This window comes from Halyomorpha halys, unplaced genomic scaffold (assembly GCF_000696795.3).
Source record: "Halyomorpha halys isolate HHAL.00 unplaced genomic scaffold, Hhal_1.1 Scaffold215.1, whole genome shotgun sequence".
In the NCBI taxonomy this organism is placed as follows: Eukaryota; Metazoa; Arthropoda; class Insecta; order Hemiptera; family Pentatomidae; genus Halyomorpha; species Halyomorpha halys.
The window spans coordinates 642,468-660,881 of NW_027107820.1; the positions used below are offsets into that span (position 1 = coordinate 642,468).

At 31.6% G+C, this 18,414-nt stretch overlaps 1 protein-coding gene across 1 annotated transcript in view; it reads right to left on the reverse strand.

Moving 5' to 3' along the window:
* stum (stumble) overlaps positions 1–15,129 on the reverse strand; it is a 77,758-nt gene extending 62,629 nt beyond the window's left edge. The window contains exon 1 of the mRNA XM_014419007.3: positions 13,337–15,129. Coding sequence (XP_014274493.2) covers positions 13,337–15,129 — 1,793 coding nt within the window. The remainder of the gene's footprint in view (positions 1–13,336) is intronic.
* Positions 15,130–18,414: the final 3,285 nt, after the last annotated feature.

Genomic DNA, 18,414 nt, shown 5'->3' on the forward strand with positions numbered 1-18,414 from the left:
TTTAGTATGTATGAGATAATTTATCAATATTACCTATTGCCCACAACTGTGTGGCAGATTGTAATATCTATCAATAAATAAATCTATCAATTTAAAAAAAAAAAAGTCTGGGGAGCGGCATCCAGTACTAATAGAAACAAATAAGGTTCTGAGAATCAAGTTAGATTCCTCTTAGTTCATAATAAGCCAACCAACTACACCGAGAAAGACAATTGGAATCGACATATCATCAAAAAACAATTCAGAAAATACCATTTCATCCAAAAACTTACGACGTGGGCATTCCAACCACATTTCGAAAAATGAACCCCAGGCTGATGTAAGATGCCCTGATATAAGCTCCATATTAATTTATTTCTATGTTTATGTATTGTCAATTTGTTTTCTTCTTTCTTTTCGAAAAATATTTTTCAGTATAAGTCGATTACTTATTGTAATTATTTTTTTTTGTTATTTTATCTTTTATTTAGTATTAGACTATGCCTCCTCATTATCAAATTTTAAATAAAACTAGTAAATTGTTAAAATAACCATGTAAGGCCCACCAGGGCCCAGTTTCATAATGAAAGTAATAGTATTAGTTCATAGTACAGGTGTAGAAACTAGTGTGGTAATAATACCAATAGTTATTTTTTTCATGATATGTATGACTATTTGTGATATTACAGGAATTAAAAAATACTAAAGTACAAGTTACTATTGTACAAGTCTGTATAATTGAATTAAGATAAATCTACAAGACTAATAGTATTAGTTTGTACTTAATTATGAAACAGGCCCCTGGTCGATCTGGTAATATGGAAATAATAAAAAGGAAAAAAGTAGTGCAACTCTGATTCACAAATATTGGTTGATAGTTAACATACCAGATACACATATACATAGGATCTACATTAAATATATAAGACGACGTAAAATCAAAAGTACATTTTTCAAGAGCATAGGGTATTATTATTTATCCAATGTTATTTCAGATCGAAATAAGAGATTTTTAATAAATTCCATTAAAACATTAATTAGAATATGCTGAAAATACATAGACCTTTATTTTTAAATTCATTTCAACTATTAACACTAACAAATGAGCTTTTTTTTAATCTTAAAAATAACTGTCATTTTAAATAACAAACCCCTTTTCTAAATTGTACTCTTAGTCTGTGAAAATAGTTTTGAAGTAATTTTCATCTTCAAATATATACCTAACATAATTTTCTTCTATAAAAATAGCCATCTGTCATAACCCCCACTGAAAGGTTTGGTTATTAAAAAGTGATCACTTGATTGACTACCTTTGACCCCTTCAGTTACCCAAAATATCAAGCATACCTGATGTATCGTGCCACTTTAAAGTTAGTTGGGAATTTCGTGTTGGCAAATATTTTTTGTTTTAATTTATCATGTGAGAAAATAAACTGGGTCGGAGATCTGCTGAGAAGATAAGCAAAGCTCTCAGTTTCCTAATCGCACGAACATTTACTTCCATCTTATAAAACATTGCCTGGTTTAAAGGTCCTTCTGGTAGTTGTCCAACTACAAAAAAAAATACAGAAACTTTTTGACCTCACGGACCATAAATTAATAATTAAAATACCGCGAATCACTAATAGGATTTTTTAAGTGTTAAATTTATTTATAAAAAAAAATGTTCATAAATGAGTTTTTAAGAAAAGGATAAGAAATTTAATAACTTCGGTTCCTTTACTAACTTGAGTAACATCAAATTTACTAACTTCAGTCCTTTCAGAAGAAGGCGAAACGAGACGAGACAAATTCCTCCGTGCAATTACATAACCGATCTGAGATAAAAGCCTCAACATATGAAGGAGAAGAACTAACAGTAAACTGCTTGCAGAGACTAGTCAGTCAATACTTCAAGATATGAAGGCAAAGAGGTTACAAGATGGACGGGGCATGAGCTCGAAGCAATCCATCAGGACATCTCGACACCACAATGAATGCCAGTATAGTTGGGAAGAAACCACGTGGTCCCTTACGTGAAAGGCCAAAAACCAGATGGATAGACAGAATCAAAAAGGATGCAAAAGAGTTTTTGTCTGTTTTTGCTCGAAACGGCTGAACAAATTTTAACTAAACTTTTTTCCTTGGTTTTTAAGAGCCGTGAAAAGCTTTTAAAGTAACACCTGTCCTCAGACACCGTAAAATAAAATAAAGATGTTCAAATTTCTACCAACGAGATGTTTTGTCCGTTTTTCAAAAAATAAATGCAGAACAAATTCAGACCAAAGCTCATATAGAATATGATTTGAGTCGTAAATAATATTTTAACAACAATGAACCAGTATATCTTGAGAAAAAATAGCAAACAATTAGTAGGATGAAGGAAATCATGGTGATGTACGGTTCAATTCAAGGAAACCCTATCTCTAATACTGAAATTATACATAAGCCATCATATCTAATCACACAGAGAGGCTATGCTGAGAATATTACGAATCTAAAGTGAATTGCTGATTTGTGTTATGAACAATAACAAAATTAGAGTAAATTTTAAAATCATTCCGAATTTCAGCTCTTGAAAATAAACACGACAACAACCACTATTGAGAGTCGATTAGTTAATAATCAGTCATATTAAGTAATAATTGCATAATAAATATTAATACATAATTATTTACCAAAGTAATCTAGTGATCATTAATTGAATAATATTATACATTAATACGACTGGAAACCACAGGAAAACAAGTTAACCTGGCTGAAATATGGTCGAAACATGTGTGTGAAAAATGTTTTCAGTAGCATAGAAGACGTTCAGAGCAGAGTTGTAGACCACCCTAGACGACAGACACGCGCTTAGCCTCGAATAATATGACAGTAATTAGTATATTTCCGCTCTAGCACAGTAGCGCGAATGATAACGGGCACTGGGTTCCTAACCGAAGCGAAGCGCCTGGTCTACTTACACGGTAATCCTAGGATATACTTGTATATATACTGTTCGCAGCACTTTTTTCTTGTTAAATTATTTATTTATTTACTGTGCAAAAATAAACATTTTAGATCAAAATGGAATTAGAGAATTAGAAATAATATCAAAGCAATATGAAGGCCACTGGAGAAAATAGGTATAATACAAAAAAATTTAAGTGCCAAAACGATAGTCAATGTTTAACGTCTCCTACAAAAAAATCCCACCAGATCACCTTTCCTCTCCGTTGTAAACCTCTACTCTCCTGCTTACTATACCTTTTTCTAATATTCCACTAAAGCCTGCTGAACGGATTCACTACTTAGAACTCCATCTTGACAAGAGACTTTCTTGCCCCCCTGTTAGATTCCGATTACAACAGCACTTTCTTGACAAACACTCTAAATTTCCCATTTACTACAAAAACTCTTATACACTATGATAATCAGCCTGTTTGAGCTTTAGGGCTCCGGCAAACCATCAAATTTCTCCCGTATCCAATCCTTACAATCCAAACTCCTAAGTAAAATCCTGGATTTCCCTTATTACGCCACTAATAAACTCATTCATAAAGACCTCAACATCCCATCCGTTGCAGATTTGGCCCAAAATAGATATACCTCCTTTCATTTCAAAATCCTTACCCAACCAAACCCATAAGATCTTAATCTCTTATCCTAAACAATTCTTGATAATCCTCTGAGGCGTCTGAAAAGAAAATGGCCAAGGGATCATCTAATTTAAAGGAATGATTGAATTACCATCTTTGGATGGTTCTTTCTCAAGATTATCATGTGTCCAGAAACATTTATTCCATTGACTTTTTTTTTTTATTATTTTTTTTTTTACATCTGAAAATTTCAATAAATAAGTTAGCGAGTTATCAGAAGAATATAGTAATTAATTTTAAGATTTAACTTTTCAGAGTGTATTAATTAGTGAATTTCGCCTGTGTTTCCTCTTTATGCATGGACCTTTATGCTGGTATTTTTCGAATTAATTTTTAACTGGTTTTGAACCTTTTTTTATTTTTTGGTTGTTAGCTTTTTCATCAATTTTTACTCTAAAATATCTCAATTTTGAAAAAAAAAGAATATGATGTCGCCTGTTTTTCACAGATATTATGTATGAACTTTAATTTTCGTATCTCTCTAATAATAAATTTATAAATATATTACAATATAGACCTATATTACATATTACATTTTATTGCCTGTGGGCATTTTAAGGTGCATGTACTTTAATGATTATTAGTTTAAATAAATAATTTAAAGAAAACATTGAAGCAATGTACTGATTCTAAGATTAATAATTTATATAGTTCCATTTAAGACTAAAAACCAACATTAAATTACATCAAGAAAAATTTAAACATTTATAATAATAATCTTCACTTGTCATAAACTGTTTTGCGCTACAGCTTTATTTTCCGGATTCAGTCCATACAATGAATCACTTTTCAAACCAAATTCTAATCAGAGCACATCAAATACCAATTGTATTTATGATATTTATTTATTTTTTGGTTGTTTAATTTACCAGCAGCCCTTTAACAGTTGTAAACAGTGAATACGACAGGTCCATATTAAGATTTTTTCTATTATTTTGAAAATATTTCATAATGGTTGTAAAGAACTGTTAGGTTTGACGAAATTTTTAGCCTAACTAACTGAGAGCGGTGGCAGTGGTATGCTTCTGGCTGGCCACTGGACATGACTATCTACAGCACTACCTGAAAAGGATAGGAGTGGTTGAGTGTTCCAACTAAGTCCTGTGTGGAAATGGTGAAATGACCGCCAATCAAATATTTACATGTACGGCAACGGCGGACTTAATTTCAGACAAGAGTGCTGTGAATAAAGCTGAAGTACACTGGGCCGAAATAAAGTGGCAGAAATCCCTCCTTTGGCGTAGGAAAAACGTTTTAAAAAAAACATAATTCCGCAAATATTTTTGTTAAATCGTCAGTGCTTATTACGCCAAATAAGTGAGAGTATATACTTTATCATTTAATAATGTTTATCTGAATAAATTATAGAATCTAAAGCTTACATTTTTGCCTTTATAACTTCATATTTTTTTATTAATATCAGCACAGCGTTCGGACTTTGGTCAACTTAGTTTGTCTGGTAGAACTAAGAAATATGTTTTGTTCGATTACATATTTATTTTTAATGTCAATATGTTTTAAATATCAAACAAATTATCAAAATATCAATTCCTTGAGTGCCCTAGTGGACGACCTCGTAATAATGTATCCATAATGAAATAAATTTGTATTGTTTATGAATTTTTTAATGAAATGGCAGAAGAAACCAGACGTTCTCTCAACTACAGAATGAAGAGAAACGAAAGGCCATTTATGACGCCCAGAAAGCGGAAAAATGGAAAAGACAAGCCATGAGACTGGAATTGATAACAAAATAAGGAAAGGTTAAAAAAACTAAAACTCGTAAAGAAAAAAGCAAGCTAATTAAAATCATTAGTAAGTCGGATAATTCATTATAATCCAGAAAAAAAAAATTAGCATATCATAATTTTATTAAAAAGTTTCACTACCAAAGAAGGATCTTTTGGCAGCACAGGAGAAAACAATAAATATATAAAATTATTTTGCCTTACATAGTATGTTAAGAATTTATTTAAATTTCTTAAACCAAAAATGTAATTAGAGGACTAATTTTTTTTAAATTATTGTTAAATAAGTTTTTTTTATCAAACTGTTCGCATAAAAATCCATGATCAACGAAACGCATTTTGTTGCATGTGAAATACAATCCTAAGACCGACAGTACTTGGAATGCATACTTTGTTCATAACTGCAGTTTCTCGTAAGCTGATAACGTGAAGGTTTATCGTTGGATAATACATACATATCAATGCAGGAAAATATCTTGGAGATAACAATTTTGATATGGGCATTCATCACTTTCATTGTTCCAAGTACACCAAATAATACTTTTAAAATATGTATGTTTTTTTTATCTAAGTAGGATTTGACATTAATGATTAGTGGAACCCGCCTGTATCACTCTATTATAACTGACATCAAATTTACTATATATATAATATAATATACAATTGTAAATTTTAATAAAGATATTTTTAAAAAATTAGGGAAATACCCTATTTTTTTTAAATCCCACTGAAGCCTATTGAACAGATTACCTACTTAGGACTCCATCTTGACAAGAGACTTACTTAGAATCCCCATACTAGAATTACTCATTCCATTATATACTCAAAAAATTTACTGGATGTATCATTATGTACTGTTGTAAAAATTTCAATAAAGATATATAAACAAATTTGTTAATTACTACGAAAATTGGTATTTAATACCATTATTGTTTAGGAATAATTGAAATAATTAGAATTCACCTTTAAAAAAAATCAAATGTTAAATTAGTAAAACAAAAAAAAAATTAAAACAGGGCATTAAGGAGAAAAGAGGAAATATCTAAGGCCGTATGGCAAGACTATACTAGTTCATAAAAAGTACCTAAGTGGTAGAATTTATTTGTTTTTATTGTTGGTAATTAACTACATACAAATCAATTGTAGATGCAAATCAAAAATGTTCATGGGCGTGCCCAGAGGGGGGCAGCTGCCCCCTCCTCTGGAAGTGAAAACAAATTATTAATTTAATAAAAATTTAATTTTTAAACCAATTATTGGTATATAAATAACCAATAATTATACATATTTTTTTTAAAATTATCGTTTCATTCACCTTTTTCGTGCTGAAATGTCACAACCTGAACGACCGTAGCTTGCCCCCCTAGTTTTGATCCTGGGTACGTCCTTGTAGATGTTTATGTTTGAACCTTCAATGAAATCTAATTGGAATAAAAAAATCTCCAATCTGTCGGAAGATTTTTGGAACGGCATAAACGTCTGGACTAACCACTAACACCCAAATTTCATTGAAAATACTTTAGAAGGAAGAAATGTTCTGGTATATTTCTTGTAGTTTAGAGATTACAACCACATAACAAGGCTCTTGTTAAAACTACTATTTTGGACTGGGGAAAGTATAAAGATCTCGTCAACAAATTATTAAATCCTCTCCCCAACATTAGGTATTAGTGGTGGAAATGAAATGACGTCAGACAGATGAAAATCGAATTTTATCAGTTGTAATAGAAAGTGATAGGTGTAATTGTTAATAATGACGTAATGAACCTCTGCCTAACAATTAATAAATGACCTCGAAGGTAGAAATGAAAGAAGAGATGGTTTGGTTTGCTAATGTTGGGATTTCATCCGTTCCGCTTTCCTCCGAGATAAGGCTCAGTGTAATTGAGCAATTAATGACTTTCAAATAAGATACTGGAACGTTGATACCTTACCGATGACCAACAGCTAACAACAGAAAGAACAAGATATGACCCCTGCCAAGAACGTCATTTCCCAACTTTTGTTTGTAATATTTAGATATTGCAAATAGGTGAGCAACAAGATGAAACTATCTGTACTAATCAGAGAAGATACACTGATGGTTGATTACTATGTAGACGTTACGACTTTAATTGAGGTGATATAATTGAAAATGTAGTAATAAAATAAAGTAGATGAAGATTTAATGTTAAATTTTAGGAATACAGGGATTTTTCTTTAATGAATATTTTGGATTGATTCAAAATAGAAAAAATATTAAATAATTAAGAAAGATTCAATTCATTCGTTTGGATTCTCCGCAAGCTTTTAGTTAGTGACCGAAAGATTTGTTTTCTGATTTTTTCCCAATCAAATGAATAGCCATTGATATTACCCAGGAAACTGCCTATAACTTCGTGATGTATTAGTCTGATAGTTTGAAATCTTTTTCTGTAGAAAATTCTGTCATTTCATATAATACATTGTTTCAAATATTAGACAGTTTTATATCAAGCTAAATAGCCATGTATTTCATTATTTTGGGTTGTTTTGTCTCCATAAGAAATTACACAGGTTTAATTAAAATTATAAAAATACCTAACATAGCTGGTAATAAAATGAACATTATTGCTACAATTACTAGAAAGATTTTTTTGTTTTTTATTAAGCATAAATCAATGTCTTCTTATAAATAAATTTACAAACTGACTTAAATTAACAAAAATATTTAATACAGCTTATAATTATTGTTAACAGTAGTGGAAAATTTGTGTATACCGCCTTGTGAACGACTTTCAAAACTATAAACTTTTATTATAAAAATATTTATTCTTTTTTTTATTATTTTATTTGTCATACCAAGATTCAATATTTTATTTTATATATTTATTATTTATTTATTTAATTATTTAATACAAGCCGTTTACCAATTTCAGGCGCTTTTTAAATATTGCTCGATTTAACTATCTTGAAGTTTCCTTTTCCTGTTTTAAGCAAATGTTTCAAAAGTGACATAGGACCGTCACTGCTTGGGGGTTTTAGTGGGGCGGATCCGGGCGGGAAGGATTGACTCTTTTCCGTGTTATGTGTCGTTTCCCAATTTCAGGCGCTTTTTAAATATTGTTCGATTTAACTATCTTAAAGTCTCCTCTTCACATTAAAAGCAAATATTGATAATCCTCCCTATTTTGATAAGATTTACCACCATTCCTAATGATTGCACGTTCTTGTATGCAATGTTGTAAACGTTAGTCGATGTACTACATGTCATAATCACACAAGAGGAGATCATAATACAAAAAAAATATTAGCTTAAACGGGAAGAGGGAACTAAAAGATAGTTTAATCGAGCAGTATTTAAAAAGTGCCTATAATTGAAAAACGGTATGAGTATTTTAGTAATATGTGATTCTTTGGACTAAAAAAAAATCACATAATTTTATAATTTTTGTACAAAACTAGAGAGTGATTTCAGCTTATTTAGTAACAGACTGATTAAGCTTTTTTAGTGACCGAATGATGGCAAAAAGCATACTAAACAAGGAACTTTTTTTTTTCAGTGAAGGTCTGTAGGCCAATAGAAGACTGATATAAAAAAAAAAAGTCATGTATAATTCAGTGTCTTACCAAATACAAACCTCAGCGTTATTTAGTTGCTTAAATATTTTCTCCAAATGATCTTGACGCAGATAAATTTTAATTCTTGTTTAATAAAATATTGTATAGTTGACTAGTATTGCAATTTAGAATTATCTAAATTACATAATAGTTTAGTTACTGCTTCATACGTAATAAAAAACATGACGACAATTGTTTCTATTGACCTTTTTGTTGCCATTTAGATTTATTTTAACCTTCTTAAATATTTCTAAAGACTTATGGCACCTTGTATATATTGTATGTGTATCAGGATCGGCGGATCATTGGTTAGGTGGTGATTCTACACCTCATTTACAACAAAAAAGTTCATATAGACCATAGAGCATGGGTGTACCAAGCGGGGGGCAGCTACTTCCCCCTCCCTTAATTTAATTTAAAAAAATCTAAAAAAAACTAATTGTAATAGCTAATAATGAACTGCGAAATTATAAATAATTTTCTTAAAATGTTGGTTTCATTCGCCTTTTCCATGCTGAAATGTAACAACCTGATTATGGCTTTCGCTTGCCGCCCCCCACCCTGGTTTTGTACCTGGGTACGCCCTTGCCACGCAGTCTAATTCTCAACAGAATAGGAGCAAATAGTTATTTTTAAATTATTTATTTTGTAAAGAAAGTAATCACTCATAAATTATTCACGGTAATTAAGTTCCAATTGCACCATCATGAACAGAGTAAAATACTCTTTAAGAAATGTGATTTCGTGAATTTCTATCGTAAAAGGCCATACTAATAACGAAAAGTTTTATTTATTTATTATACATCACACTGTTCTTAGGAATATTTGTCCAGCCTCCTGTTGGAATAAAGAATACCCTCTTCTTCTAAAACACCTAGATTAAATAAGCTTCAGTTTCTTATAAATGAAGTCGAGATTTGTTTTTGAATTGGTCTTCTTTGGGCTATTAATTTGCTAAAAGTATGGTTTAGTACAAGCTTTTATTAGCACTGGTACATTTGTTTTTGAAGAGGAGAAAGTAATCCTTAAAAGCAACAGAAATGTTCATTTGAGGAGCTTTTTATTACTAAGTTCGCCTTACATTTTACTTTAAAATAGTATTCATTATATTCCTAATTTTAAGAGATAAGTGGCATTGTGAAGCAGTAGCCCAAGATAAGCAGGGGTGGAGACCAACCTTCTCCACCCCTGCTTATTTTGGGGGGCCAAACATCTACAGGGTCTTTTGGTCTGGTAGAGCCAACCGGAAAAAAAGGGCAGAGGGTTTTGCACCAATATGAAAAAAAGATAGAAAAACAATCAGTGACTATCACAGTAATTGACAGTACCTATCAAGGGGGCACTCAAGCTATCACAAGCTATCAGGAGGTGTACGCGCTTTGCTGCAATACAAAACATAAAAGTGCCACCTAGTTGAACGCATTTTTAACAAGTTTTGATTTAGTGCATTTTACTTGTAAGCTGATTGGATACACTATTCTCAAAAAAGAAGTCAAGTTAGGTTACCGTAAGAATAGTTCCCGCTATTTTCCTTGGTAGCAGTTATCACAGAATCAGTCATCAGATAACACTTCATAAAATAATTACATGGCTTCTGAATAAAATAGAGCCATTTTTAGAATCATTTACACCTTTGCCCTACTTAGACGGTTTGGCGTTAAGTTAAGTTTCATACTAACATAATTCACAGTTCCCTAAATCGCAATTTAAATAAGAAGGCTAGAAGTACAGTTTGGGTTGTGTCTTTGGACCGAGCGTGTCCAGATTTCAGATAATAATTAATTGACTTTTAGCCGATTGTGGTTCTTCGAAATCGCTTTTTACACGAATCTCCCAGCCCTTGGCCCTTCCCCCCTCCTCTCTCACAGGTTAAAAATAGTTTCCATTTATAAATTTTCTTTTATTGTGTTATATTTTTAGATTTCCGTGGCATTCAGTTATTAAAGGAATATAAAATGGTAATAAATCAATTATGATCATACCAAGTATAATTCGGTAGGAAATTCTATTCGTATTTATTATATATCATTGTACTAATCGACATGTAAACACATAACATTAATGATCTTGAAAAATTTAATATTATTTTATTTTGTTAACATCGAAATAACTTTGTAATATATATCATTAGCGACACTCTTCGATGGTAAAAATCATGGATCGATTTTTATGAATGATTTTGTTTTTAAATCATGTATTAGACCATCCTTGTTCCTCTTTATTTATTACTTTTATGCAATGTACAAGGGTAACTCCAACGGACTGCATTTTCCATCTAGCCTTAACTACTAGCCTAAACTAGCCTGGCCATCATAGAAAATTTTTACAGAAAAAAAATTAGTTTGCTACTCTGATGTCTTAAAATACTATTAGTAATTGAACCCACATGCAATTAGGGACTAACCTACATTTTAACAAAATTGAATCTTATAAGTTATATCGATAAAATTTCAAGTCTTATCAATTCTCAAACATAAAACCAAGTTAGTTCCTCTATATAACTAATGGACATTGATAGAACTCTGGATTTTTTTTACCTTATGAATAATTGATATATTTTATAAAACAAACACAGCTTAAAAAATATTGTTCTCTTACTGCATAGGTGCAGTTAGAACTAAACTATTTAAGAAATGAAATATTGTTTTTAAACTTGTATCTGACAATATACAAGTGTTTCATTTTTCACTTTGAATGAAAATCTTTCTGGACTAAATCGTAAATGATAATGGCAATATATTTAGTAACTGAAAGAACCTTTTTGAGCTAATATATTTGCATATGAAGTAAGAAATGATGACATCAATAATATTCTAATTATAAATTATCCAATAACTGTTTTCTTAAACTATTTTATTTGTTTTTTTAATGTTGATCAACTGAAAACAAAAGACAAGACAAAAAAAATCGTCTTCCTGTGTCACTAGAGAAGTGAAAATACCATCGAATTTTTGTCTTGATTCTAATGAGGGCATTTGATAGAGAACATGGAGGAAAAACTAATTTCATTTTAAGAAGATAATTTTAAATTGAATGTTAATAATTGGAATATTTGAATTGATACAATCGAAATACTTTATCGGAAGGTATAGTTCTTTTTATCAGCGACCTTGAATTTTATAGTGGGTTATATTTACCCTTTGAGTTAAGACAGCCTTTTCATGTAGTCTTCATAGAGAGTTAAGCAAATTGAACACGCTTTGATGAGGTTATAGCGTGCCCCCCCCCTCCTTCCAACAATCAAATCGCATTTGCATCTCCTTAGAAACAATCCGACCTCTCAATAATAATAAATAAATTGATATATTAAGAATGATTTAGGGAATTAAACAGAAAAATACAAGATTAAACTTTATATTAAAAAAAAAAAGTGGGTCTAATTTATGTAGTTAAAATGGTGTAACTTTGAAATATTAGGGGGGAGACACCTTGTATGTTTTCTGGTTTGAATTTTAAAATTTCATTAACAAAATTTGTTTGGTTCTGTTTTTTATTTCAATTACTATTACCATTTTAATAATTAACATGAAGTTAATGATAAAAAAAAATAATGGCCTAACTTAATTAATTTTTTTTAATTTGTAATATCTTACTAAATATTTAATAATAGTGGATACTCATTATCATGTCGTCATATAATATGAAAAAAAGTAATATAATTTATTATATATTACGAAATTAAAAAAAAAATATTTTGTTGAGATAGTTCAACTTGTTCAGCTTACAAAGGGTAGTACTTAATTATCATATAGGGAGAGAAACACTTCTATATTGAAATAAAAATTGTTTCGTGAAAATCAGGCGTGATTGATAATCATATATTAATTATGTATGCGTCATGAATAAATATCAATTAACTCTGAGCTATAAAAACAAATATGATTTTAGGATAAATCAGAAAATATGTTTTCATCAGTCGATCTGTATAGTAATAGAAATGTTCTGACAGTTCATTAGAAATTGAATTATTCATTCTAGGAAATCATGTAAATTTATAAATTGGATTTATTAACATAAATTAATTTGTCAAACATTAAAAGGCGTAATGTAGGGTAGTTAAGTATCATGAAGATGGTGTGATATGAATATTAAGTAAACAGTAAATGTAGGTCACTTCAGTCACACTGGTGGCTGAAGAAATGTTACTTCAACGCTAGTAATAATGAACCCTCCCCATTGCATTGCAATATAATAATTGATTATCATAATTACTATTTGTTACTTATAATATAATAATCATGTCACCACACTAGTTGAGAAGGTATAAATGTAAAAAATCTCTTTTTTTGTTGAAGTGATAGAGATTTCAACATGAAAATTAAAAATACTTTGAACTCTAATAAATCGAAATAGATGTAAAAACTGAATTTATAAATAGGTATGTAATAACTTGATATTTAAAAACATTACCTGAAGGTTACCGTGTGGTTGGCAGCTTCGACTTCGACATCAGGTTGGCCGATGACCGTTACCGCAGCCTCTTCCACCTGGGCGGACGGGATGAGGTCGGGCTGCTTCCGGACCAACAGCTCCTCGGTGGGCACCGCTGTCTCCGTGACAATGCTCTCCCTGATCACTTCTTCCATGTCGATGCTCACCGGCTCGCTCCCGATCACCTTCACGGTCCCGTTCTTATCGCTTTGCATAATAATTATTTTGTTCTGGAGGTTCTCACCACCGTTCGGGATGATGATGCCATCAGTCTTAGTAGGTAACACACCGTTCGGTGTCACATCACTTAATACATCATTTTTTATCATAACTCCCTCCTTAGGACCAGAGTTAACAGTTTCTTCGATGTTTACCCCGACTGATTCATTAACATGTGCGTTTTGTGGAGTAATTTTATTTACTTCATAAGGAGTTTTATCAGAAACACTCACCCCCTTTACAGGCTCAACATTCACTTTAGTAGTTCCCGTCACTAACGTTAGCTGGGACGACGACTGGGAAGTATTACTGTTATCCTCAGGATCACTAATGAGATTGGTCGTTGGTGTTAGGTTCACAATTGATGAATTGCTCACTTTGCTGTTTATAGCGGCTGAGTCCAAAGTATTTACCTGAGGAGAAGGAAGAGTTGCGGTTGTTGATGAGGACTCCATTTTGTTAGGTGTTTTGTTTTCAGAAAAGTTCTCGAGCGGTTTGACGTCAATAATGGTAGTTGTAGTCTTAGTCTCTGCCTGGCTTTCTTTCTTTTCAGATTCATTTTCATTGGTAGTTGGTTGAGTCATCCCATTAACAGCAGGATTTAGAGAATTTCCCTCAGTCGAAGAGATCTTATCTTCGGAACCGACTATTTCCATTTCACCTTGTCCTTGTGTAGCATCTTCTGAACTTGCAGATTTACTTTCGGACGTAGGTGCTTTCTTACCATTTCTCCCTGATTCAGTCGCAGTAGCATTCTTATCAACTTTGGAATTATCATCCACCACTCCATGCCTGGTCCTCAAACTGTTGCGCTTCACTACTGGCCTAGTACTGCTGATCATTTGCCTTTCGGGCCGTAGCCTATTCACCCGTTCCATAATAACTGCTGCTCTTTCTATTGCTATTTTACCACCTCGAGGTGTCGGTAAATTTGCACCAGAAGCATTTGGCGCACTAGACTTTTCTGAAGTTCCCTTTGGCACTGAATTTATGGTATTCAACTGTTTTACTTTTCGCCCTTCTGTTTCATTTTCGTCTTTTTCCGTTTTCTCATTGGACTTTTTGTTATTAGGTAACCGATCACTATTATCATTATGTTTTTTATTAGCCTTATTCTCAACATCGCCTGGCTTCTTAACAGTCGTTCTAGACGGATCATCTTTACGTCCAGTCTTCTGAACAAACCTAGGCCGTGAAGCTGGTTTGGTTACAGGTTTTCTAGGAGAAGCAGGAGGCTGTTTGGCAGCTACGAATCTCTTCGCTGAAGCTTGTTTGGAAGGACTGCTCGGTGCCGATTTACCGACCGGAGGTTTAGGCGTGCGTGGTCCAGGACTAGTCGGTGCCGACTTGATGGGGATCTTACTGGAGGCCGATCCCTTGAAGCCACGACCTCGGAACGGACTGGACGGAGGAGCCCCGGCACCGACCTCAGCTAAGACAACGAAAGCACTGCTGTCCTTCTGCTGGACATACCTCGGTGCGACCCTAGGGCTCGGGGGTGCCGGCGGCGGGGGCTTCCCGCCCAGCGGAGGAAGGACCCTAAACGCCTCCATTGCCCGGCTAGGACTGACTCGAGGACCGCCTCCTACCCCCGCCCCTCCCGGCTCCCCTCTAACAGGTTGCTCCCCCTCCTCCCGCTCCCGTCCATGTACTAACAAAACTGAGTCGATCAATTGAATTTAAAAATAAATATTAATATAATTTATTTAATATATAGCTCTGTGAAATATTTAAATTTAGCGGAAATATTAAATTTTGAAGCAAACAAACAAAACGATTAATCCAATGGATGAAGTCTTTAATGACACCAATTAATTTATTTTTTAAATATATATAAAAGTTTTTATTTCATTCCTCTAATATGTACAATAATTATTACATTGGTAGAGGATTAATTTTATTTTTATTTTTCATACAATCCATTTTTCTTTGCAACTTGTTGTAACATTTGAGCTACATTTTACTTTTTGGTTAAAAATAAACTGAAAGAAAAAATATAAAGGCAGTTTTGGTATAAAATAAAATAAAGTGAAATAAATTGATAATTTGAACAGCAATATATAGAATATGAATGTATTTTGTTATTGTAGTTATGAGTTTTTATTAGAATTTTGAAACATTTTATCAATTTGTTATCCTTTCCCTATCTAATTTATATTAATATGCCGGTTGAATAATAGTTTATTGTATAATTTGACTACCTAAGAATTTTATAGATTTAGCAAAAGGGATAGTAACGTAGTATCATTTAAAACTATGCTTGAGGGAAGTATATAGGCTGCAATTTTGTGAAAATTATGGCTTCTGTGTTTTCAGTAGTTAGATGTAATCCAAAGAAGAAAGAACTTTGAATTGAGAGCATAGAATGCTTTTACAATGTCTATATAGATCACATAAGTATGCTTTTTGAGATTAAAATTGTTAGTTATATTATCTACAACACGGGCTAATGATTGGGAACAGTTATAATGATTTTTTTTTCAATCATCACATTTGTAGTAATTATAACTTCTACTATAGATAGTAATTTTTATTTTTTTATTTTTTTTATAGATGTGATGATAACACAGATGTTGTCCCTACAGCTGCAGCTTTTCTGATCCATAAGGAAACAGCCACTGTTCATTTAAAACGCTCACTCGATCAATTTTAATGTTAGAAATGAAAAATTACATATACTTGTTCTTAATTATATTTCATGGAGTATACTGTTGCTCGTAAAAGTAATATTTATGTCACTTCTAGATTCTATTGTGTAAAACAAGATTTTTGAAAATTACTCAACTAAAATTGGAACGAATTTGAAATAGACTTAATTTAAAATTGAATTTTCACTGTAGAATAAATCAAAATCTATAGTTTTATTTCTGCCAGTATGAAAACAAGCCAATCAATTTTAAATGACCAATCATTATTGTGCTATCACATCTCTCTCTGTGGTCTATTCAAGCCCTGTGAGAATCTCGAGATTAAGCTGGGTGGGAAACTTGAGCAGCAACCGCTAGGCCAAATCTCAGCGATAAGAATTTGTTGAGGGACAATTGCTTCCATGATATGAGATTCTGGAAAACTCTTAAACTAACAAAAAAGGCATATCATTTTATTAATCATTATTCCTTCTTGTTAATTTATGTTTCTGATTTTTTTTCTGAAAAATATTAATAGTTATTATTATGAATTTTGATAAAATATTACGTTTATAAATCTTATAACTTTTTTTAGACTATTAAAAATAGAACCTCCTATAGATTTGTTGAAATAACTTTCCCATTTTGCCTTGTTTAGACATCAAATTTTCTTTCGATTGATCGGTCAACTACAAAACACTCTTCGTGTTTCAAAACAAGAATTGCTGATAGGTTCCATAGCACGAGGGGCTCACAATGTAATAAAACCTACATCCTAACATATATAAAAATTATGATTATGATGGATTATGTGAAATTATTGATCTTAATTATGTCCCCTCATGACATATGATATTATATTAACATGAGCGCGTTTTATAAATTCATATAAAAATATAAATTTAGCTGTAAAAATTTCTTAAGTTTAATATTTTTTTTAATCTATAAGTAATGAAACTTTCCTCATAAATATCGCAGTTGAATTATTTTTACTTCTTAGCTCTGTATATATTGTTTTTATTTCAGTCAACAGTATTTAATTATTAGATACAAACAAGGAGTTATATAGTTAGTGATAGCACTCCTCAAACCAAATACCATTTAAATTAACACAAGTTGTTCTATACATGTGATAAAAAAATAAATAAATACAAGTTAAAATTATTGATCTCTTGAGATTTTTTAAAGCCAAACAATATTTCTCGAAGAGAATTTTATCTATTTTACAAGGTTGGACGATTGGAACTTTAAGCATCTATCAAAATATTTTGTATCATATTCAAGACACCCTTTATATATAAGACATTCCCGAAATCTCCCAAAGCCTAGTTTTACACGTTAAGAAACGGATTTAAAATCCACCTTCACACTCCCCCTATGACCTTCGGCGCTGTGTAAAGTCTATTATTTTCGAAGAGAATACAACAAATATCCTAGGAATGTCACATTTGGCTAGAGATAACCATGAAATTTTCATCAGTATTAAATAGCTATCTGGGAGTAAACTACGGTTACAAAGCCTTAATTTGCGAAATCTCACAAAAAGTAATATTTAATTTTTAAAATATTGTGACATTTATAGCATACAAAAAAAAATTCATGTCTGTGATGATTTAAACAATTTTTCACTCAACTATTCAGTTCATAAAAAAACAATAAAATAATTTATGCTCCTAGGAGTTCTAGCAGAAATTTGTCTCCACTTCCCACACTGAAGGAAAATAATTACAGCAGTGAAATTTATGGTATTTTCAAAAGCAGAGATGATGGATGCTTTTTATCCCATTCTACAAAGAAAATTAAAATGCCTCACAAGCAAAAGCTCTTCACATATTGTAAAAAGAGAGTTTTTCAGGCTGTTTGATGTTGTTTTTAAATTTCAAACACACTTTTTCACATAGGGTTTAGATGTCCTAAAAGAGAACATAGATGTTCTAAAAATTTATATGAAATGAATTCTCCTTTAGGATTATGGGTAAAGCATACAAACTATATAATTAAATATTTGCCTAGCGTTTTTTTAACCATTTTTACTGACATTAAACATAAACCAAATAGATTAAACCGATATTTTTTCTAAGTTTGCCCATTTATGATGAGATTTATGATCAGTAAAAAGGAAGGACAACAAAAGTACACTGTAAACTTTTTTTAGAAATGACCTTTTTTTTTTTCTTATCCTCTGTATTCATTTCAACAAATACAAATATA